The 22,544-nt window shown below is 42.4% G+C and overlaps 1 protein-coding gene across 3 annotated transcripts; it reads left to right on the forward strand.

The window, feature by feature from the left end:
- On the forward strand, window positions 1-15,290 carry GJA10 (gap junction protein alpha 10). Of its 3 annotated transcripts, none has more exons than XM_044924295.2 (5): window positions 1-5,866; window positions 5,960-7,134; window positions 11,466-11,538; window positions 12,825-12,877; window positions 13,853-15,290. In XM_044924295.2, the coding sequence occupies exons 1-3, from the start codon at window positions 5,689-5,691 to the stop codon at window positions 11,529-11,531; spliced, it is 1,419 nt and encodes a 472-aa protein (XP_044780230.2). In that variant the 5' UTR covers window positions 1-5,688; the 3' UTR covers window positions 11,532-11,538; window positions 12,825-12,877; window positions 13,853-15,290. The 3 variants fall into 3 exon arrangements, with proteins under 3 accessions (XP_044780230.2, XP_044780229.2, XP_025150388.3); XM_044924294.2 differs by having other exon boundaries at window positions 1-3,419; window positions 5,673-7,134; XM_025294603.3 differs by lacking the exons at window positions 11,466-11,538; window positions 12,825-12,877 and having other exon boundaries at window positions 1-7,134.
- Window positions 15,291-22,544: the final 7,254 nt, after the last annotated feature.

Consider the following 22,544-nt stretch of genomic DNA (forward strand, 5'->3'; position numbering starts at 1 on the left):
TCACCGAGTTGATGGACGTGAGTTTGAGCAGACTCTGGGAGTTGGTGATGGACTGGGAAGCCTGGCGTGCTGCAGTCCATGGGGTTGCAGAGTCGGACACGACTGAGCGACTGAACTGATGATACGAATCTAGAAGTGGGATGAAGGACATAAGTAGATGTCCCAACATTCAAGTAACACACAAGGTCAGAAGAAAAAATGTTAAAGATTGAGACACCATAGGGTGCCCAATGGCAAAAAGTACCCCATATCTAGACACATACTGAAATTAGGAATATTAAAGATAATAAGAAAAATGTAAAGACTTTTAGATAGTAGATCATTGTGCAAAGAACAGGAATCATACTGACCTTACTCTTTTGAAGGGCAATGCTTGCTGTAAGAAAACTATTTTTAAAGTATTAGAGCTAAAATTTTATGTTAATTTATATTGTTATTCACATGTAAAAGTTCAGTAAGATTTATCACTCAAAGATCCACATTGTAAACATTTTTGAAGAGAGTACTCCATAAAAAAAAAAAAAAAGTGCAGAAAATGTTTCAAGAGCTAGGGGTTGAGTGAATTACCTGATATCTTGGTGATGTGTGTATAGGCAGACCTCAGGGATATTGCAGGTTTGGTTCCAAACCACTGCAATAAAGCAAGTCATGAGTCTTAGGGGGATCTCGCTTCTGCCCCCAGGAGTTTATATCACCAGGTGTGAACAAGATGACATTGTGAATACTGGAGACCATTGAGAGCACAAAGGCGGAGGCTATGAACCTGTGCCTCTTTCTCTACCCTGAGATGTTTATTCTCGCTAACCTTTCTGTTCCCTTGTGTTTCATACCTGAGTGTATTTTAGACCTACTAATGACTCCACAGATTCAGCAAAACTTTTGGTGTAAAAGTAGGACCTTTAGAAAAATAAATAAACAAAACCAAACTTGTCTTCTATGACAGTGAATCCTCAGCCTCTGATATGCTAATTTTTGCTGAACCCTCGGGCGAGTTTTGATGAAGCTCAACTCAGTGGTGCTCCTGTGTTTCCCATAGCTATGCAGTGCCAACATTACTGACCTCATCAGGACATTTCAGTTACTTCTGTGAGGTTTGTAGAGTTATTCGTTCTGTGCCTGTCTTAAAGATAATTCACTTAGTTGCTCAAAGTCTTCAAGAGTAAAGATTGGATTGATTCATATGCTGAAGACTTCTAAAAAAATCAGATGTATGGTTGCATTTATTTTTTTTTTTTCTTTCTAGCTTGAACATTTATTTTCTTGAGCAGGTAACACATTTAGAGAATTCCATGTAAAAGTATTCATCTCACCTCTTCCTCATCATGTTACCTTCCCTTGAGGCACCTAATGTTAGGACTTATTTTATATACCCTTATAAACATATGAATTTAGTATTTTGATTCTGGTAAAATGCATTTAAGCTTTTAAATTCATTACTGTGCAGGTGAACTTTAGGAGTAAATGTCAAGGGCTTTCTTGGACAATATACCCAAAACTATGCAAATGCACATATTAACACATTGTGTGATTTCACCTCTAGTTAATTCTGTCAGTTTGTACTTGAGGCTAGTGTGCCAGGGTAGTGGAAATTTAACCTCCCCACCTCAACCTGTCTACCTTTCATTATCATCCTTTCTTTAAAACTAAATATATGGGCAGATGATACTTAGGAATGATTTTATGTACTTTCTATGTATTATATGGAAAAGACCAAGCTTAGAAGTGTGCCTCAGAGCTGTGACTTGAAGCCATTCTTGTGTTCTAGTAACACCACTGCTCTCAACTCCTCTAAGGTGACAGTAAGATTATGTACTTGAGATGTGACGAACGGAAGATTCTGCAGGGCTGGGAGTTAGAAGATCTGGTCTCTGTTTGCCTTGGGCAAATCATTTGACCTCGCTGAATTCAAACACTTTATAAAACTTTGACATGGGTTTCTAAGGTTTTCAGATTCTCTACTGGAAAAAAATAAATTTTTTCCTGAGCTGCCTGTTTCAGCCTAATAGAATATTGCTAGAACACATAATCTACAGACAGGCACAGCCCCCTCTTGGTGGTCTGAAAATGTTTAATTTCCTTTTGAGCTATTTCTCCTTTCAGCCTGACATGATTTGCAAGAACACTTGGGGTTTGATTGTCACTCTATTATTACTTGTTCCCATTTGGTGAGGCCAGACTCGCCCCAGGCGGCTCTTGATGAAATTGGACATGACCCATTGATCTGTGACATTGATTCACAGAGCAATCAATTGACTGAAAGAAATGCACCAAAATTCAAATCACTGTAATCACCCACAAATGAAAAAGGAAAATTCTCATTTGTTTCACTTTTCATTTCCAAATATGGTACACTAGGAGGGGCTCCAGCCTCATGCCAATTAGGAAAAAACAAGAAAATTTAAAAGCACCAAAGGACATCTTGACCTCAGGGGAGGACTAGGTTAGACTCCATTGATCAAAATTACTGAGCTTATTCTGAACTGGTCCCCACAGCCAGCAGGTCAGAGCCTTTATATCTGCAACCAGCAGCAGTTCCACTAATTAGCCACACATGGTCCAACTTGAAGGTTCTTGGAGCCCAGTCATTTTTTTATCTACTCCTAAGGTAAGTGGTAAATATATAGTATCTCTTTTGTTTGTGAGAAATACAGGAAATTCCTGTGGGGTTACAAAGGTAATATTTGAAGTAAAACTCACAAAAGGAGCACCAGCTTCTTTATATTTTATTTGATAATGAAAGAAAATTCAAGATTATTACTTGGACCTGAGGAAACAAATATTTGTCTAAAGGATCTCACTCTTGCATGCTAATATGCATGATTGTTTTTCTGTTTAATGTATTTCCTATTTCCAGTTTTCTTCTTGCTATTTAAAAATTATAATTTCTATATTTTAAAGAGATAGTGGCAAAAAGAACATTAGTTTAGGATTTCTAAATCGAGAATAAGTTAATAAAATGAGTTAGCTTTTTCACTTTCAGGTTTTTATATAAAATAGAAGCTCTAGATTTTTTTTTTAAGTGCTAAATGAGTTAGTTTTTAATAAAGAATAATGGCCAGACAATATTAAAGGAATAATTATGGGAAAGGACTGAAACTCTTTAAGAGAGGATAGAACTTAGTAAATTATTGTTTCAGTTAGTGAGGCAATAGTACAAAATTTTATAATTAACTTATTTGCAAGTGATATGACTACATTTTGAATTTTTGAATTTTGAACAAGTGTATGGAGTAAAATACTGGAGAAGGAAATGGCAACCCACTCCAGGGTTCTTGCCTGGAGAATCCCAGGGACGGGGGAGCCTAGTGGGCTGCCGTCTATGGGGTCGCACAGAGTCGGACACGACTGAAGCGACTTAGCAGCAGCAGCGTGGAGTAAAATAGAAAAGACTCATTAATACCTCTGCTAGATTCTGACAGGTACCTACTGCTTTTAAATTTTATTTTAAAAGGTGTTTATGCATATGTATGTACATACAGGTATGCATTTATATAAATGTGAGTACTAGAGGAGAATCAGTCATGCTTCCTTAGAAGCGTCTCTCTCCTTTATCTTTTTGCCTCTGCCTTCAAGCTCTTCCTTCCACCCTCATGTTCTCCTACAGACCTCCAGTAACCTATATGAACTTCCTCATGTGTGCCTTCTGGGTCTTCTCTCCACACTTAGATAGTCACATATATATACATCTCATATACATATATGTACATATATATATATTTATAGGACTTTATTCAGTGAGCTACAGATGAGTGAATTTGGAAAGAATTGACATCTTTATAAATGTTTAGTTTTCTAATCCCTGAGCATGATCTATCCCACCATTAAATTGATTTAAATAATGGTATTTGATATTGTCAACTGTTCTCTCCTTGAAACTCTGTCCTGCTTTGGTTTCAGTGACTTCACCCTTATAGTTTTCCCCCTCTTTCTCATTGGCCATTTCTCATTTTCATTTGTAGACTTTTTTTCCCATGCTGTTTCTCAGGGTTCAGCCATTGGCTTACTTTTTCTTTTTGTCCCTAGGTGATCTCAACCTATTCAATAATTATTTACAAATGCTTATTTATCTGTAGTTTGCATCTTTTGTTGTTATTCTCTAGACCCAAATACCTTCTGGACATCTCCACTTTTGCTATTCAGTTTTGTTGGGTAAAATCTAATTTTTTCCCTATTTATAATTTCTGGTATTGATGTACTTAAAAAGCTTCCTTCTACTTCAACATTATAGGACATTCTCTTACATTTTACTTCAATACTTCTATGGTTTAATTGTTTTACATTTAATACTTTATTCCATCTGGAATTTACTTTTGTGTTTGGAGATAAGTAGGGAAAATATAACAATTCTGTGGGTTTTTTCCCTCATATTTTTGATTTGATATTCATAACTTTTTCACTGTCCATTTTATATGTTACTGGGAATTCCTGGTGACTAAGTACGGTGAAGTCTGAATGAAGTATGTATTTATTGTTCATTGTTGAATTCCTTGGTATCTAGCACAATGCCTTTATGATAAATTATAGTACACATTATTGAATAAATGAATTGTGGAAAGAGAGAATTGTTTCATTATTAGTTTAACTTAACAACACTTAACTGTTTTTCCTCTGTTTCTTTCATATCTGGAAGTCATCCACATTAGAAGCCTGTAAACCCTCAAGTATTTTAACCTCATTGAACCTTGAAAGATGTCTTGTTTTTTTCAAGGTGAACCCAATGACCCATTCATGTCAGCTATGCTTTGATTCTTTCAAGAATCAAAACTAGCAAAGCAGGTATATTCACTTTTCTTCTAAGTAAGCAGAGCTTCCATGAAAATCTTCTGTTCCAGATATGGCTTTGTAGATCTAATCATATGTCATTGCTGGTACTGCTTCTGAGCCTGCTAATCTTTACTGCTACCCTGTGCCAGTTCCTGAGGGTTTATTTGGCTGAGTTCTATTCTCTCTACTTGTACTTTCAGTCTTGCAGTAGGAGCCATCGATAATATATAATGAGGATCTACTTGGTTTTAATGTTGATGATTTTTCCAGTGATAGAGTCAAGGAGCTGAGTTTTTAAAAAGAAAAGACAATTCAGTTCACTCTTATTTATTGATGCCTTCATATGTCAAGATGAAAATGAAACAGAAAACATCTCTGTCTGTTAAAAGAGTACCTTTTCAGAAAAGAGAACATAAGACAACTATCACAAAGCTCATTTTAGGCACGGTACCAAGTGAGTAATACAAGCACTAGTGTTGTATGAATTCAGACATGGGAAAAGCGCTCTGACTTGAGATGGCTGGGGAAGACTTCCTAAAGAAGTTGAGACTTCTTTAAGATCCTGCAAGATGTAAATATGGCATCTCATATGTTAGAAAAATGAGCAAAATTATGGAATAGAAAGTATTGTACAAATATGATGGCCAATGAGTATACTAGAATGACAGTCAACTTTGTGTAGGAGAGAAGAGGATAGGAAGGAATTGGGTTGGACTGGGGAGGGTCTTTAGTATTTTTTCCAAAACCTATTCCTTAGAAATATTTCAGCAAGCATGAACCATAAATATTAGGGCTGGAAAATCCTTCATAGTTTTATTGACATGAAGAGAGGACCTGTTGTATTGATTGTGTTTTTATATATTATACCCATGGATTCTATTAATCTTAGTGTTTTCTGTATGTTTCAGACATTAGTCTCTTACCATGGGGGATTGGAATTTATTGGGTGGCATCTTAGAGGACGTTCACTCCCACTCAACCATGGTGGGGAAAATCTGGCTGACCATCCTCTTCATTTTCCGAATGCTGATACTTGGTGTGGCTGCTGAAGATGTCTGGGATGATGAACAGTCAGCATTTGCCTGCAACACCCAGCAGCCAGGTTGCAACACTGTCTGTTATGATACTGCTTTCCCTATCTCCTTGATCAGGTTCTGGGTTTTACAGATCATTTTTGTGTCTTCTCCCTCTCTAGTATATATGGGCCATGCACTGTATAGACTCAGGGCCTTTGAAAAGGAAAGGCAGAGGAAGAAGTCACAGCTTAGAGCCCAGATGGAGAATCCAGAGCTTGAATTGGAGGATCAGCAAAGGATGGATAGAGAACTGAGGAAATTAGAGGAGCAGAAGAGGATACAAAAAGTCCCACTGAAAGGATGTCTGCTGCGTACTTATGTCTTACACGTGTTGACCAGATCTGTGCTGGAAGTAGGGTTCATGGTAGGCCAATATATTCTCTATGGGTTTCAAATGCACCCTCTTTACAAATGTACTCAACCTCCTTGCCCCAATGCAGTGGATTGCTTTGTGTCCAGGCCCACAGAAAAGACCATTTTCATGCTCTTTATGCATAGCATTGCAGCCATCTCTTTGTTTCTCAACATATTGGAAATATTTCATCTGGGCATCAGGAAAATCATGAGGGCACTTTATGACAAATCCAGCAGTGAGGGCATTGAGGATGAAAGGAGACCTCCATTCCATTTGAAAAAATATTCAGTGACCCAGGAGTGTATGACTTGCTCTCCCTTCCCTGAAAAAATCTCCCTACTTCAAGCCAACAATCAACAGCAAGTAATCCGAGTCAATGTGCCGAATTCTAAAACCACGTGGCATATCCCACAGGCCAGGCAACTTGATGTAGACCCTTGCTGTAGTAAAAAAGACTGGGCTGAGAAGAATCAGCACAACGGACAGCTCCATGTCCACAGCCCATGTCCCTGGGACGACGGTGCTAGAATTCAGCACCCAGGACAGCAGCCAGACCATTCTTCATTTGGCTTGCAGAATATAAGACCTCACTCCTGGCTAGGTACAAAGATGGCTCCTAGGCATTGTCCATCACATACAACAGGACCCTGGGAGCAGCCCCAGGACCTACAACCCTCAGGGGAACCTCTTGCAGACTTGCACAGTCACTGCAGACACAGCGATGGCAGCATGACAGACAGCAGGGTCCAAGAGGCAAGAGACAGATCTTACCCTGGCAGTCGCAAGGCCAGCTTCCTGTCCAGACTGTTTTCTGAAAAGGGACAGCTGTACAGTGACTCAGGAAGCTCCACTTCTCGAAATAGCTCTTGCCAGGGCTTTCCACACCGGGAAAACAGCCCCTCACTTCTGCCTTCAGCCCCTGGGCGAAGAACATCCATGGTAAGTAAGGTCTGACAATCTGACTGATCATGGAACTTTCATAAGAGGTGTCCCCCCTCTGGACTCTTGTTAGCCTTCTCTTCCTTTCTTAGCCTTCTTATCCCTTCTTAGCCTTCTCTTCCCTCCTTTGTGTGTATATGTGTGTGTTGAGAGAGAGAGAGAGAGAGGAGGAGAGGGAGGTTAATTTATGGAGTGTTAAATTCATTCATTACATTCAGTTAAGCTCAACTCATAAAATAAGCTTATTGAAAACTTTCTATCAATTAGTCTTATAAGTGCTGGTATATAAATGAATCACCATCTCTGCCATCAAAGCTCTCTGAGCCTGGATGGGAAATTAGGTAAACATATAAATGGTCAAGTGTAAGTGTGCACGTTAGAGGGGGTAGTGGGCAAAAGAGGGAGAGGTCAGTTCTTTACAGACAGGTCAGGAAAAGCTTTATAGTTGAAATTACTTTTGAACTGAGTCTTGAGAGATATGAGTTTCTCTAGACCTGGGAGGACTGGGGTACATGGAAGAAGGCTATCTCAGGACAAGGAGAACATGGACAAAAGCTGAGAGGTGTGATAGAGCAGAGCTGTCTGGGGGCCATGTGTGTCTGGAGCACAGGGTAGTAAGGAAAACTTCAGAGATAAAGAAGACTGGAGAAGGGGGCATGGAAACTTTGCAGGGAGGCAATGGAGAACCCATAGTGCTATATAATGTGTAACAGAGGAGTGCTTGGAATGGAGTTGCACTTTATAACATACTATGGAAAATATACATCAGAGGCGGGATCATTTGTAACCTTGAGTTGCCCTTGTCTCACTAAGAAAGGAGGGTGTGCTCCACTGTTTTAATAATTCTGGCATTTAAAAGTCATATACAAACATTTGTGACATATTCCACAAAGACTAAAATCAATATTATATTGATTTTAATTCTGTTCTCTGAAAAGCCACAATGGAATAAACATTCCCTGGCTATCATAGGGCACAATGGATATTTACTGTGGATTTTTCTTGATTCTGGAAAAAAGAGTGACTCATGTTTTACCCACTGCTTGCTTCTAAGAACTTTTTTTTTCCCATTAAAAAGAAAAATCCCCCATGTTAATAGGGGAACTTCTCAGCTGATTTGCTTTGTTGAGCCCACACACTTGCTTTTTCCTTTGTTTCAGTCTTTGTGTTAATAATAATTGAATCCCTCTACCCCAGTTTCATATTGTCTATGAATTTAGAAATATTTTCTTACTGCACTAATGCCTTACCTTGAGAAGGAATCATCCTACCTAGACTTTCTCCCAAAATGCTTTTTCTTTTCAAACTTATACTCATTTCTGGAGGTTGATTATATTTAGGATCATTGTATGGGTGCTTGGAACCCTATGCCAAACTATGGGAGGGTTTTCAACTCTGGCTTGAGTTAGTCATCTGGAGCTTAAAAAAAAAATCTCCAGCCCAGGATCCATCCAATTCCAATTAAACCAGAAGCTCTGGAGATGGGATGCAGGATCAGTGTTTTTAAAACTCCCTTGGTGATTGCAATATGCCACCAGGGTTGAGATTCACCATCTTAGAGTAATCTTGCCAGTGGCCCCTGCTTCTTATCTGCATTTGTGAAGTCAGTATGACAATTTTCATCATTTTCTGTCTCTTGTATCTCCTTCCATGTGACAGAAGCCTTTGTATTGGCAGAGAACTGAGGGAAGAACGGCAGTGTTTAGTTGAAGCAGGTTTCTTCATCTCAGATTATATTTTGGGAGAGACAGGCCATGCTGCAGAGCTTGGAGAAAAGACGATGAGGGTGACAGGCCCTCTTTCTATTTTCATCTTCCCCTTTCTTCTTTGTTATGTTTCTAGGAATTATAAATAATGCCTTTGGTCACAGAGCTTTCCTACTAATGGTCACTTTCCCCCAAGCCTCTTTCAGAGTTGACAGGCCACTGCACTCCCCAGATGGTAGGGAGACTTGGAGATTGAGGTCACAGCTGTCAACTCCAGAGCACTGTGGCTGACACATCATACTTACTGCAAACAGAGGGAGCTTGCATGAGAAATTAGAGCGGTTGGGACTTCCCCAGTGGCCAGTGGTTAAGACTCCACTTTCCAGTGCAGGGCAGGGGTTCGATCTCTGGGGGGTGGAAATTTGGTCCCACATGCCTCGTGGTGCGGCCAAAAAAAGGAAAGACATTAGTGCATCAAGCAAAGGATTGTGGGCATCCACTTTCAATATATGGACTATAAACAGTTTTTTACACTGTATTAGGTCCCAGAGAACTGAATTTTTCAGGGTCAGTCAGATGCATTCTGATTGTAGCAGTTGGTGTTTCAGAATAAAATGAGTTCAAGTAGAGACCCCAGTTTCTTTGCCACACATTCCCCTTGCAGAGAACTGTCCTGCAAAAGAAATCCACTCTATTTTAAAAGGTCAGGAAAACCACCTGCAAGAGCCATGATTTATACTCCAAGACATTTTCCTTGACATCACCACTGAAATCTCACAGTTTCTTCAAGTCTAAGCCTGTTAGTTATTGATTAAGTTTCTATCAAGTTTGATTCTTTAAGGATGGAATTCATTAGGCATGGAGAGCAGACTTGTAGTCCTTTTAGCCTGGCCCAGTGAGCATGGGGAGGAAGGCTGGTTGAGTTTAAGGAACCCATGCTCCCCTCTGTAATGGAGAGGGTATGGAATGGCATTCATCAATGAATGCCTTCACTTGTCAGAGGTGCTGTGAAGTAGTTATTCTCATGTCCAATTCCACTTTAAATCTGCAGGGAAGCTTTGAAAAATGGTGTAATAAGAACCTCTGCAGAAAGAGCCTAAGTACCAGTATTTTTAAAGCTCTGGCTTCCCTGGTGGCTCAGAGGTTAAAGTGTCTGCCTCCAATGCGGGAGTCCCTGAGTCAGGAAGATCCCCTGGAGAAGGAAATGGTAACCCACTCCAGTATTCTTGCCTGGAGAATCCCATGGATGGAAAAGCCTGGTAGGCTACAGTCCACAGGGTTGCAAAGAGTCGGACACAACTGAGCGACTTCACCTTCACCTTCACCAGTGATTCCAATATGAACTACCACTGTAGAGTAGGAAGATTTTGGCATTAGGAAGAAGATTGCCCTGTGAACACCTCTGATCTTTTGTGATGTTAAAGTGACGATAAACAGCACTCTCCTGTAGCTCCACAGTGCTGAGGACCTTTGTACTTCCTAATCCCTCTGCCTGTGTTGCCCCACCTACCCAAGGACCTCAGTGTGACTGATGGTGTGAGCTGTGTGCTAAGGTCCCAGGGAGCACTCTTGGGCCGTGATCATGGAGGGGAGAATTAGAGATGATGAGGTTGAAATGGGCAAGAGCTGATATGTCAGGCTTTATAGGCCATGGAAAGGAATTTGAGCTGGATGGCACAGGAATGGTGGTGGTCTGATATATATATATATTTAATTAATTCATTTATTTTTGGCTGCACTAGGTCTTTGTTGCTGTGTGTGGGCCTCCTCTAGTTGTAGAGAGTGGGGGCTGCTCTCAAGTTGTGGTGTGCAGGCTTCTCGTTGCAGTGGTTTCTCTTGTTGCAGAGCATGGGCTCTTGGGTACGTGGGCTTCAGTAGTTGTGGCACATGGCCTTTGTTGCTGCAGGGCTTATGGGATCTTAGTTCCCAGACCAGGGACTGAACTCATGTCCCCTGCATTGGCAGGTGAATTCTTAACCACTGGACTACCATGGAAGCCCATGATACATATATTTTTTAAATCACTGTTTCTGATGAGCCTATTGCAGAGATGCTGTAGTCTGAATGTTTGTCTCTCCCAGATTCATATGTTGAAACCTTATCCCCCAGTGCAATGGTGTTTGAAAGTGGGACATTTGGGAGGTGATTAGGTCATAAGGATGGAACCCTTTCGAATGGGATTAGAGCCCTTTTAAAGAGGGCATCAGTTAGTTCCCTAGCCCACCCACCATGTGAGGGTACAATGAAAAGATGACCATCTATGAGCCAGGAAGAAGGCTCACACCAGACGCTGAATCTGCCAGTGCCTTTGTCTTAGAATCCCGAGTCTCCAGAAATATGAGCAATACATTTCTATTCTTCTTTTGTTTTTAAATATTTATCTATTTTTGGCTGCATTAGGCACTCAGGATCTTCCATTGTGCATTTGGGCTTCGCTCCAGTTGTGGCCTGCATGCTCCATAGTTGCTGCGTGTGAGCTTTGTTGCCCCGAGGAAGGTGGGATCTTAGTTGCCCAACCAGAGATCAAATTAATGTTCCCTGCACTGGAAGGTGGATTATTAATCACTGGACTGCCAGAGAAGTCCCTACATTTCTCCCCAGTTTAGGGTATTTTTTTTTTTATAGCAGCCCAAATGGCCCAAGACAGGGGATAAGAGTGCAGTCAAGAGACCAGCTCGGAGGCTTGCATAGTGCTCAGGTAAGAGGGGAGTGTGACTCACTCCAGGGGTACTAATATTATTGGTTTGAAAGAAGAGTCTTTTTTCTTAGTTTTCAAATTAAAGTTATACATGTTCATTGAAAAATATTCAATCAGTATAAAAGGACACCGAGTAAAATGTGAATCTGACTATATGAGGGTTCATCTCTCACTCTCACCTGGACTCAATTCCCATTTCCCTCCACCAAAGGCCATCACTGTAAACAGCACAGGCTGTGTTCCCCTACCTCCCTCACTGCATTCATAATCTGTCTTGGAGTACAAATATATGTCCACATATATTTGTTATATGTTTTCAAAGATATAAATGTGATCCTGCTATAGAGATGTCTCTGCCATTTGCTTTTGATTAATTAGTGAGATGTCTTGGGAACTCTTCATTTCAGTACCCATGGAGATGCCTCAGTTGGATATGCTTCATGCTTTTCCATGAGATAGGTGAACCATAAGATACTTAATGACAACTTAGCCATTCTAACTTTTTTCTACTGCAAACAATGTTGCAATGAATGTTTCATACATACTTTGATAGGTACCTGCTGCTGCTAAGTCACTTCAGTCATGTCCGACTCTGTGCGACCCCATAGATGGCAGCCCACCAGGCTCTGCTGTCACTGGAACTCTCCAGGCAAGAACACTGGAGTGGGTTGCCATTTCCTTCTCCAATGCATGATCGTGTCAGACTCTTCGCAACCCCATGGGCTACAGCCTAACCAGGCTCCTCCGCCTATGGGATTTGCCAGGCAAGAGTACTGGAGTGGGGTGCCATTGCCTTCTCCGTGATAGGTACCTAGAAGTGGAATTATTGTTTTTAACAGGCATGCATATTTTACATTTTTATAGATGTTGCCAATTTTTGCTCAGGAAGGACTATGCCAATTTATCCTCTTTCCAGAACATTAGCACTTTTTATCCACACTCAGACATTATCTATCTCCACACTCAGTCATTATCTATCCCCACCCTCAGTCTGATAAACTAGACATGTTTCCCTTTGTTTTACTTTAAATTTCCATGATCACTAGTAAAGTTGTTCCTATGTTTATTAGCCATCTGTATTTCTATCATGAATTATCCTTGTCTATTTTTCTGTTGAGATATTTGTTTTTCCTGTGGTTTCTAGGAGCTCTTTTATGGTATTATATTAATGCTTTGTCAATATACGTATTGTAAGATTTTCTCCCAGTCTGCTTATTTCTTATCATTGTGTATGGTGTCTTTAAACTTTAATATTGTACTAAATCTAAAATCTCTGTGACTTCTAGGTTCTTTGCCTCATTTGAGAAGGTCTTTTTTTGACACAGCATTATCAACACGGGTAATTAGATGGATGTTTGGAGGGTTGATTGTTATAATTTATTGAACTTTTTACTAGAGAAGTTTTCTATAATATATCAGTTGCCAAAGAATCTAAAAAAGAGGGAGAAAGTCTCCCATTTTATGGAGTCACTGATTCTGATCTAGACACTGACATGGGTTTCCTCATTGTGACCCTGTGATTATTTCCATTTAAGAATAAGGAAGTAGATGACTTGTCCAAGTCATGCAATTAGGATGTGGTAAACCACAGTTTTTGGGACACAGCAGGAACATAAATGAATATTTATTGAATGAGTGAATGAGCTGGAATTTTACCCTAAACTTGTCTGACCCAACCCAAGTTCCTTTTCCCATTGCTGCTTCCTGCTGTCCCTGTGAAAGTGATAGTCATTCAGTCATATCCAACTCTTTGTGAGCCATGGACTGTAGCCCTCCAGGCTCCTCTGTCCATGGAATTCTCCAGGCAAGAATACTGGAGTGGGTAGCCATTTCCTTCTCCAGGGGATCTTCCCGACCCAGGGATCAAACCCAGGTCTCCTGCATTACAGTCAGCCTAAGTGTAGCATATTTTTAGGATAGATTATTACAAAATGAATCATCTATGTTTGGATCCATGTTCCCATTCCACATTATTGCAAAGTCAGAAACTCTGGTTAGTTGTGGAGGGGACAAAGATGGAGGTTAGGAAAAGGTTGGCCTTTTAGTTTTAGACCTGGATTTTGGACACAACAAGCACAACTGGAAGAAGAGGAGGAGATGGCAGGTGGGATTCAGATCTTATGCTGCAACGCTGTCTGTGAACAGAACCTCTTACCTGGACATTCTTCTCTGGGGTGATGTGGGGAGAGGACTATCTTCTGTAGAGGGTTTTGTTAGGATTTGGGATATTTGTGACACACACGGAGTCTTGGGTGGGTGGGCAGGACTAGCTTTTACTAGCCCTTCTGAGTCTGTTTTGTTCGTTTTGTTTCAGAACATGCTTCTAGAACTTTCATCTATTATGAAAAAATAATCCATGCCTGGGATCAGAAAAAATGAACCCAGGAGAGGGCTGGCATCTGCGAAATAAAAGTTGTATGTCTGTGAGCTCAAACTGCAAGAGAAACTCAGAACCATCCCCTCCGGAACCCCTGGTCAGGCAGTGGCTGTGCATCAGAAGCTCCCAGCTGGGCCCCCTGACCTCTGGGGTCAGCCTCTCGCTGCCCTACTTGGCCACACTTCCTGAAGCTGATCTGATGCTCTGCGTACACCAGGGAGGCACTCTATTCCATCAGAGAAAATCTAGGGGCCAGAGTTGCCACCTGAAGGGAGAAGAAGTGGGATGTACTACCCTCCTGGCCAGCAGCCGACTCCGCAGCAGCAGCAGTTTGGACCCTTAAACATGGGGACAGAGCAGCCTGGGAGCTCTGCCGGCAGCCTGGGCTCAGCATACTTCCTGTCTGTACACAGGAGGTGGGAGGGGAGATTTTTGTTTTCCTCCTCTCGTCACCTTGGCATTTCTTGGGGATGAAGCAGCTGCATCTTCATACCTACATGCTATGACATAAAATACTGATGATAACGCTGGTGAACACTGGCATTGCATGACTTTATCCTTCTGTTGGACTCATACATCATCAGTAGTGATGCCATGACTGTGGGCCAGCAGGTGCTGGTGGGATCTCATTACTGACCTCCAGAGGAGAGACGAGTTGGCACCGCTTCCTCCTGCACCCCACCCTCCCAGGGGCCCCGAGCCATCCAGCAGAAAGCACTGAGCACTTCTTATAGAGCACTGAGGCCCAGATGGCTGTGCTTCCACTAACTCTCCAATCTGTGAGGCTGGTTGGCTGAATTCTGAGAATCATAAATGTGGGGTGAATTCCCAAGGCAGGAGACACTTAGCTCCTCCATCCTCCGTCTCATGGCCAGACTCTCCTATCTCTGGCCACACACCTTCTAACAAAGGTTTCAGGTTATCAGGAGAATCAGTTTGTTCCAAAGGCACAAAATCCGCACGCCTTAGCCTGCACGTGGAGCCTTCATGGGCTGGCTCCTGCCTCACGTTCATTCCCTCTCTCCTGGTATCTCCTGTACTCTATGAGTAAAGCAGATTGCCCTCCCAGTGTGACAGACCAGCCCTCAATCTGTTGAGAGCCTGCACAGAATAGAAAGGTTGAGGAAGGATAAATTTGCTTTCTCTACTTGAGCTGGAATGTCAGTCTTCTCCCTTGGATTGGGACTTACATCATTGACTCTGCAGTTCTCAAAACTATACGACCAGCTTCCCTGGGCCTTCAGCTAACAAAAGATGTAGATTGTGAAATTTCTTAGCCTCCATAATTGTATGCACCAATACCAACAAATCATCCAGTCGATCAATCAATCAACCTGTATCTGTCTCTCTAATAAAATCTCCTATTGGTTCTGTCTCTCTGGAGAACACTATCCTGGATAACTGCCTGGGGTGTTGCAGAAGGGAGCTCAGCACTGGTAGGGGCTGGTCTATGCTTTTAGCCCAAATGGCTCCTGAGTCTTCTGTGTTCTGAGTTGGCAGAGGAGGAAATGAGGTGTGGAAATGTGAGTCAGTGTTCAGTCTTTTCTGCAGGGAGTTGGTAAAAGAGCGTGTGAAGACCAGGAGGATGAAAATGACGCCAGGGCCAAGCCCAGTTAGGTACCATTTTCAGGGGCATTCCATATTCCAGGTGCTTAAGTCACATTATCTATAACCTATGAAAGTGAAGTCGCTCAGTCGTGTCAGACTCTTTGCAACCCCATGGACTGTAGCCTACTAGGCTCCTCCGTCCATGGGATTTTCCAGGCAAGAATACTGGAGTGGGTTGCCATTTCCTTCTCCAAACCTATACAACAACGGTGTAAAGTTGTTGTTTGTCCCCATTTTATAGATCAGAGAAAGCTCAGAGATCAAGTAACTTGCCCCATAGCTAAATTCTGGCTGAAGTCCCTGCTTTACAGCTGGAATTCAAACCCAGATCTTGTTGCTCTAAGGCCCATACTCCCCGCACTCTCTCTTGCCCATAACCATCAGCAGCCCCTGCACAATGCTTTATTGACACATCTGTTTCCTCGACTAGCCTGTGAAGACTTTAAGGGTAAGGCTGTGCATTTAAAATTTTGGAGGGCCAGTATGTAGCCCAGTGGTGGTTGAGCAAACGTATGTTTATGTATAGATGCCAAAGACCAGACACTACCCATCGCTTCCAACTCCCCAGTCTGTTCCTTATTCCCTGGTGTCCTGTCCTTTCTTGTCAACACATTAATTATGAGAGACTCAGAAGCCTACATGGCATTGTTCTCCACCTCTCCTGCACCGCCCCCCCCCTTTTTTGTAATTTAAATTTTCTTCACTCTCCAAAGCCTTTATAGGGTCATGAACTGTACTACACAAATAGAGATTAAAAAAAAAATAAAATGACACAGCGTAAATGTAATGCTTCCAGTAAATGCTGCTGTGTCTCTGAAGGTTTCCAGCCATTGCTTTAGGATGAAAGTCAGTGCCTCAGGGGTACACTTGTCTTCAAGGGGAGTGAAAACTAGCCACGAAGAAACAGTCCTGCCTCTTTCTGGTTGAGCAGACCTTCAGCAGCAAGTGGATGTCCAGATATGTAGGAGCAGGGGTGGGGAAGGGGACAGAAGGGATGATGCTCTTGATTCAGATGAAAGGAAAGACACTTTCATAGTGGGATGTGGGAAGTGCAGCTTTCTCCATCTCTCTGGACCTTGATTCCCTGATACCAGGAAGTATGATATTTATTTATGCCAGGAAGACAGAGGTGCTCAGTGCAGAGAATTGGAAGCCCATTCCACTCTGGACACCATCACAAGCTTATGGGAGACATGGAGTACAGTCATGGTAATGCATCCTAACTGAGGGGCTGGGGTGATGAGCTGCAGAAGAGTGAAAAGTTCTAGAACTATTTCCAAGAACAGCTCAGTTTTTCCCAAACAACATGCACTAGACCTGCTGGCAGGGAGAAGGCAGGGAGACTCCTCACTGTGCTCTAGAAGTAGATTCTATTCACACCTAAGGTGCACATTCAAAGTAGGGGAGAGAGGGACTTCCCTGGTGGTCTAGTGGCTAGGACTCCATGTTCCCAATGCAGGAGGCCCGAGTTCGACCCTTGGTCAGAAAAGTAGATCCCACATATCACAATTAAAAAAAATGACCCTGTATGTCACAACTAGAAAGGTCCTTCGTGCCACAAGAACAGATGCAGCCAGATTAATTAATTAAAAAAAAATAAAGTAGGAAAGAGAATGACTGCTGCCCATCTGGGGCTGGGTGGTGTTTGAATGCTTCCCTTCTGCAGGATGTAAGAGCCTCGGTGATCATTCCCTGCCACAGGCACTAAAGTCAGGTGGAAAGTGCAAATAACTGTTGGTTCTAAACGAACATGTTTTCCTACAGAGCATTTTGGAATCATGACCCACCCTTTCCCCAGAATGGACTGAATAACTTCATGCCTTCAGGCAAAGGACTCTTTTCTTAACCTCTAACACCTGATGCAAAGAACAGACTCATTTGAAAAGACCCTGATGCTGGGAAGGATTGAAGGCAGGAAGAGAAGGGGACAACAGAGGATGACATGGTTGGATGGCAGCACCGACTCAATGGACATGAGTTTGAGTAAACTCCAGGAGTTGGTGATGGACAGGGAGGCCTGTCGTGCGGCAGTCCATGGGATCGCAGAGTTGGACACGACTGAGCGGCTGAACTGAACTGACACCTGAGATGTTTGGACCATGGTGATTTCACAACAGAGAATACTTGCTAATCCTGTTAGATGCTCCCCGAAGCTCTGCCTCAGTGGGGAGCCCATGGAGGGAGTAGAGTTTGGCAGCTGGTAATCTGTTTTCCCACCTGGCTAATGGAGTTGGGCACTTCCAGAAGCTCAGATCCCAGCAGCTCTGCTATCTCCTGCTATCACATGACTCCATCCTCACTGCCAGACCACTCATGAGTCCAGCGTACTCACGTCATCTGGGCTGCCCGCCATTCAGTATCTCGTTTTCCCTTTACAGCAAAATTCACACTCAAAGTGATCAAATATTCTTTTCTGGCTTAGCTGTATTTCTGCCCTAACCAATTCTAAACTCTCTGCTCTGCAATTTACTGTATCTGGCATTGGTTTTTCCTTTTCCCCGTTTGCATTCATTCAGCTTTTTATTTTCACTTAAACCTATTATTATGAGATATAGATTCACATGCCTTAGTAAGAAACAATATTCTTCATCCAGCTTCCCCCAAAGGTGACTTTCTGCATAATGATAGCACAGTATCAAAACCAGGAAACTGGGTTTAGTGCCTTCTGTCTACTCTCAAAGGCATTAGGGAATTTTTAAATTGAGAGTTGAAGAACTGCATTTAGCATTGTCACACTTTTAAGATTTCTTATCAGATTAATCAGGTAGCAGGTGAGGGTCCAAACAAGGAAGAAGCATGGCCTCTCTCGAAGGAAACCGTTCTGAAGGCCTCTGGCTCTGTTAATCTCCAACACAGGGATCAGAGAAAATCAGTTTACAATGCGTAATGATATGTCTTTATTTCATCAACAGAAATGGTGTCTAGACAAAATTCAGTTAACACTAGCAATTCAATTGAGTGAATTTTTTTTTTTTTGCACAATAGTGTATTTACAATGAGTAAATGAAGTTTCCATTCATTAGTTCATAGCAATGCTTTTTTTTCCCCCAAAAAAGGTAAAAATTCTTAGTTACAGAGAATAAGCATCAACAGCCATTTCATTTTTACAATAAAAACCACAAGAAAAAACCACAATCACTTAGGAAATAAAAAGACAAGCCTAAGAACTAGTACAACAAAATGATGCATTGAATTAAGTTACATTAATCGCATAGAATTTGTGTAAAAAGTATGTAGAAAAACACCTGATGTAACCTGTTACAGTCGTTGACCAGTTATGAGAGGTACAGAGGGTTATACAGGTAGATATGTGTGAAAACTGTCCGTATTGTTCGACCTGGGGAGGAAGAGGAGAGGGGCAGTAGCCCCTTGCATACACTGAGAAAACCCTGTTTTGAAAATGGCCTCTGGAGTTTGTAAGGCATAGATTGGAGGTGCACTTGCATTAGACTGGTTCTGGAACAAATTCTCACAGGCCCATAGGACCTCACAAGCAAAGGTGGCACTTGTCTTGAACGGCTCACCATGTCTGACCAACGCCCGAAGCTCCTGAACGCTCGTGGAAACGTCTGAATCTCTCACTAGAAGTGGCAGGTCTTTTACGTCAGGGCGTGAATGGGCCTCTCAGCGTTCACACATGCACACTGCTCTGTTAGGACTCCCGTGGAGGTCACCCCTCTGCCTCCAGACATGTTTTGGTAGAAGACTTAGCATCAAACTGTAGGAAGAAAACCCCTCTTTGTCCAAATCCCTTCACTCTTTCCTGTCCCCACAGGAGCGTCTGGTGCTGCAGTTGAGTCTACCTGAAATGCATACTCTGGGTGCACTTCTGTGTCTAAGGAGGCCACTGTGTTATCTGAGGTCAGTCCACTGGAATGGAAAGGAAAGTCAAGGTTGGTTGTCCTTTGCTGGAGAGTGAAACGCACACACCGTGTCGCAACAGGAAACCAGAGCTATGAAGGTGGGCCTCTGCAACCGAGTGGGTTTTCTTCACAGCATGGCAGCATCCTTGTCATATGACAATGAAAATGCACTGATACTCATTTGCTATAAATACTATCTCCAAGGTGGAGTTTAGGAAAATACTATACACTTACTTTTCTTTGCAAGAAATGTTTTTGCACCGTCAGTCGAATAATTTATCCTCCATCTGCCACAATAGGTTTTTTTCTATGTACAAAGACTGCTTGCACGCACTATTTGTGTACAAATATATTTTATTCTGCAGCATCCGTCTTTGATGCTTGGGTCAGGAGATAGCTTGGGCAGTATTCGGCACACACAGCTTACACACAGAATGCCTCCAGGCACACAGAATGCCTGCACGAATTCCAATTCCACAAAGGCTTCCCACTGAGCACTGACTTGCCAGTAATGGAACCCATAGCAAAATCCTCAATTTGGGGAAGAAAGACTAACTCATGATCCAGTGAATAGCTTTATTCTTTTAAAAAAAAAAATTGTGTTTCTTTGCCTGTTTATAGTGATTTGAGGACAAAACTTCATTCTTTTTGTCCTTTTGATCAGCAACTCCTCCAACAAATGTTAAGTTCTAGTGGTGCAGTTTGAAGTCATTTATTAAGTGGCTCCTAGTTGAAAAGGGGTATAATGTACAGAGCTAGGGAGAAGGCAATGGCACCCCACTCCAGTACTCTTGCCTGGAAAATCCCATGGACGGAGGAGCCTGGTAGGCTGCAGTCCATGGGGTCGCTAAGAGTCGGACACGACTGAATGGCTTCACTTTCACTTTTCACTTTCATGCATTGGAAGAGGAAATGGCAACCCACTCCAGTGTTCTTCCCTGGAGAATCCCAGGGACGGCGGGGCCTGGTGGACCGCCATCTATGGGGTCAGACACGACTGAAGCGACTTAGCAGTAGCAGTAGCAGCAGGGAACCAATAGGGAGTCTAAAGAGCTTTGCAGGTTTTTACTCCTTTTGAGAGGATTATGCTACATAATCTAGCACATGGATCAGCTTGAAGGGGCAAGTGGGTTCTTCAAAGCTGTATATTTTCGCACCTTTGTCTGTTCATTTCTTCTTCTTTATTGGCAATCATAAAGCATTTAGAGAGAAAGTGTAGGTTTAGACCTCTTGACAATAGCACTGGACTTCAGTGTGCCCACCTGGTTTTTAGAAGTCCCCTCATGCGAATTCTGTCGCTGGTCCCTGCCTTCCTTTTCAAGGAGAAGTGGCAGCTGACATACTAATCAGCCTTTTTTTTTTTTTTTTTTTTTACTTCCTTGGGAAAGCAACACAAGGATTAAATCCAAAATCATAGTGCATCTTTAAAGCAGCATACCTTTAGAAATAGTTAATAAATTACTTGTACACTATACAAAATACCCTTCCCTACGGCAGCATCACCTCTGATGCCTGAGTCATTATTAAGGGAACCCAGAAGAGGAGGAGCAGGTGGCCTAGTCACTTTTCCAGCTTTTGTTTGTTTGTTTGTTTTTGCCATGGTTTTGTTCCAGAATCAGTATGTCATGAAGTTATTTTATTCAAGGCACCCCCAGATAACGCAGAGAAACAGACATATACAGCAAAGCATGCACCTGCCCAAGCTGGACCAATCTGAACGAAGTGAGGTTGTCTGGAGACACAAGTAGAAAAAAGGCAGATCCGAGGGGAGGACTAGTTTCAGGCAGATGTTAAGTAGCCACAGGATTCACCTCCATTGTCCCTGCTGCAGCAGCCCATGCCTACCCCGGCCACTTGGAGACACAATTTCCTGTCACAAGGACCCTCCTGAACATTTCATGGCTGGAATATAAATGCCAGAGTTCCTTATATCTGTAAGGATAGAACCTTAATGGTACAACTAGATGTCACCATTCCACACAAACACTATTCCTTGCTGTTAACTTGCTTTTCTCGTTCATAAAAGACTCGGGTTGCACTAATGGATCCCAGGAAAAGGAGACAGGCTGGTTTTAAAACTCCACTTGAGGCAACCTGGACCCTGGTCCCCAGCTAGTCCTCCCTTTGAATCAACCTGGAAATAATCTTGACAAGCACATGGTTCAGACCAGTAAGAGACACAGACATGTCACGTCAACAACTGAAAAAAGCCAGTCGCTGTTCCTGGTGGACAGTGAACCAAATTCCAACAACTTGTTCAAATCTCCAAGAAATCGAAAGACAGTTTCTCCAGCAGTGTTTTTAACTGGTTCCCATGGCAGGCGTGGCGAGGGTGTGGTTAGGGAAGAGGAAGACATTTGAGGCAGGAGCTGGCCAGAGGAGGCCATGGGCTGAGTTTGGGGGAGAGAAATACAGGAACCCCCTCCCTAGCTGGAAGCCAGCAGTGCAGGACAAAGGAAAGGGGGGCGTTCAGAACGGGGTCAAGATGACCAGATGCACATGAGTGGGTACCAGGGTCATTCACAGCAATGAGCCAGTTTGGACCTGGTTATGATATGAGCAGAAAACATTCCTTTTTTAAAAGAAGAGGAGGTCACTTAAAAAAGGCAACAAGAGAGTTAAAAAACCAAAAAAACAAAACAAAACAAAACAAAACCAAACCTTTTAGCCAACTCTTCCACCAGAACACACACCTATGATGGATCACGGCTTTCACATTGAGTTTAAACTGGAGCTGTCCCCAGTTTTCCCCAAAGGCAAACCTCACAGAGAAGCACAGAACTAGGCCAAGAAATTCCAACAGCCACAACAGAAACCGCAGCTTCTACTCAGAGCAGGAGCAAAACGTATCTTAGACAAGTGCGCATGCGCGTGCGCACGCGCGCGCGCGCGCGCGCACACACACACACACACACACACACACACACACACACACGAGAAAAAACAAAAACCCAGAGGCAGGTTCTAAAAGTGGAACTATTTTCAAAGAAAAGCCTTTTTTGTTTGTTTTTTTAAACCCTACCGCATGAACCAACAAATTTCTGGCATTCATACATATTTAAACATTTAGCACTAATATTTGTACAGAAAAAAGTTAATAATACTAAAACATGTTACTATGATTTCACTTTTCGCCTACGTCATATACTAATTTCCCC

The sequence above is a fragment of the Bubalus bubalis genome, chromosome 10 (genome assembly GCF_019923935.1).
Source record: "Bubalus bubalis isolate 160015118507 breed Murrah chromosome 10, NDDB_SH_1, whole genome shotgun sequence".
Taxonomy (NCBI): Eukaryota; Metazoa; Chordata; class Mammalia; order Artiodactyla; family Bovidae; genus Bubalus; species Bubalus bubalis.

Excerpts from the sequence above, each read along its gene's own strand:
- GJA10 (XM_044924294.2), top strand. The coding sequence starts at position 5,689 with ATGGGGGATTGGAATTTATTGGGTGGCATCTTAGAGGACGTTCACTCC. Across the intron at positions 7,135-11,465 it reads CTGGGCGAAGAACATCCATG|CAGCCCAAATGGCCCAAGAC; the intron begins GTAAGTAAGGTC and ends TTTTTTTTATAG.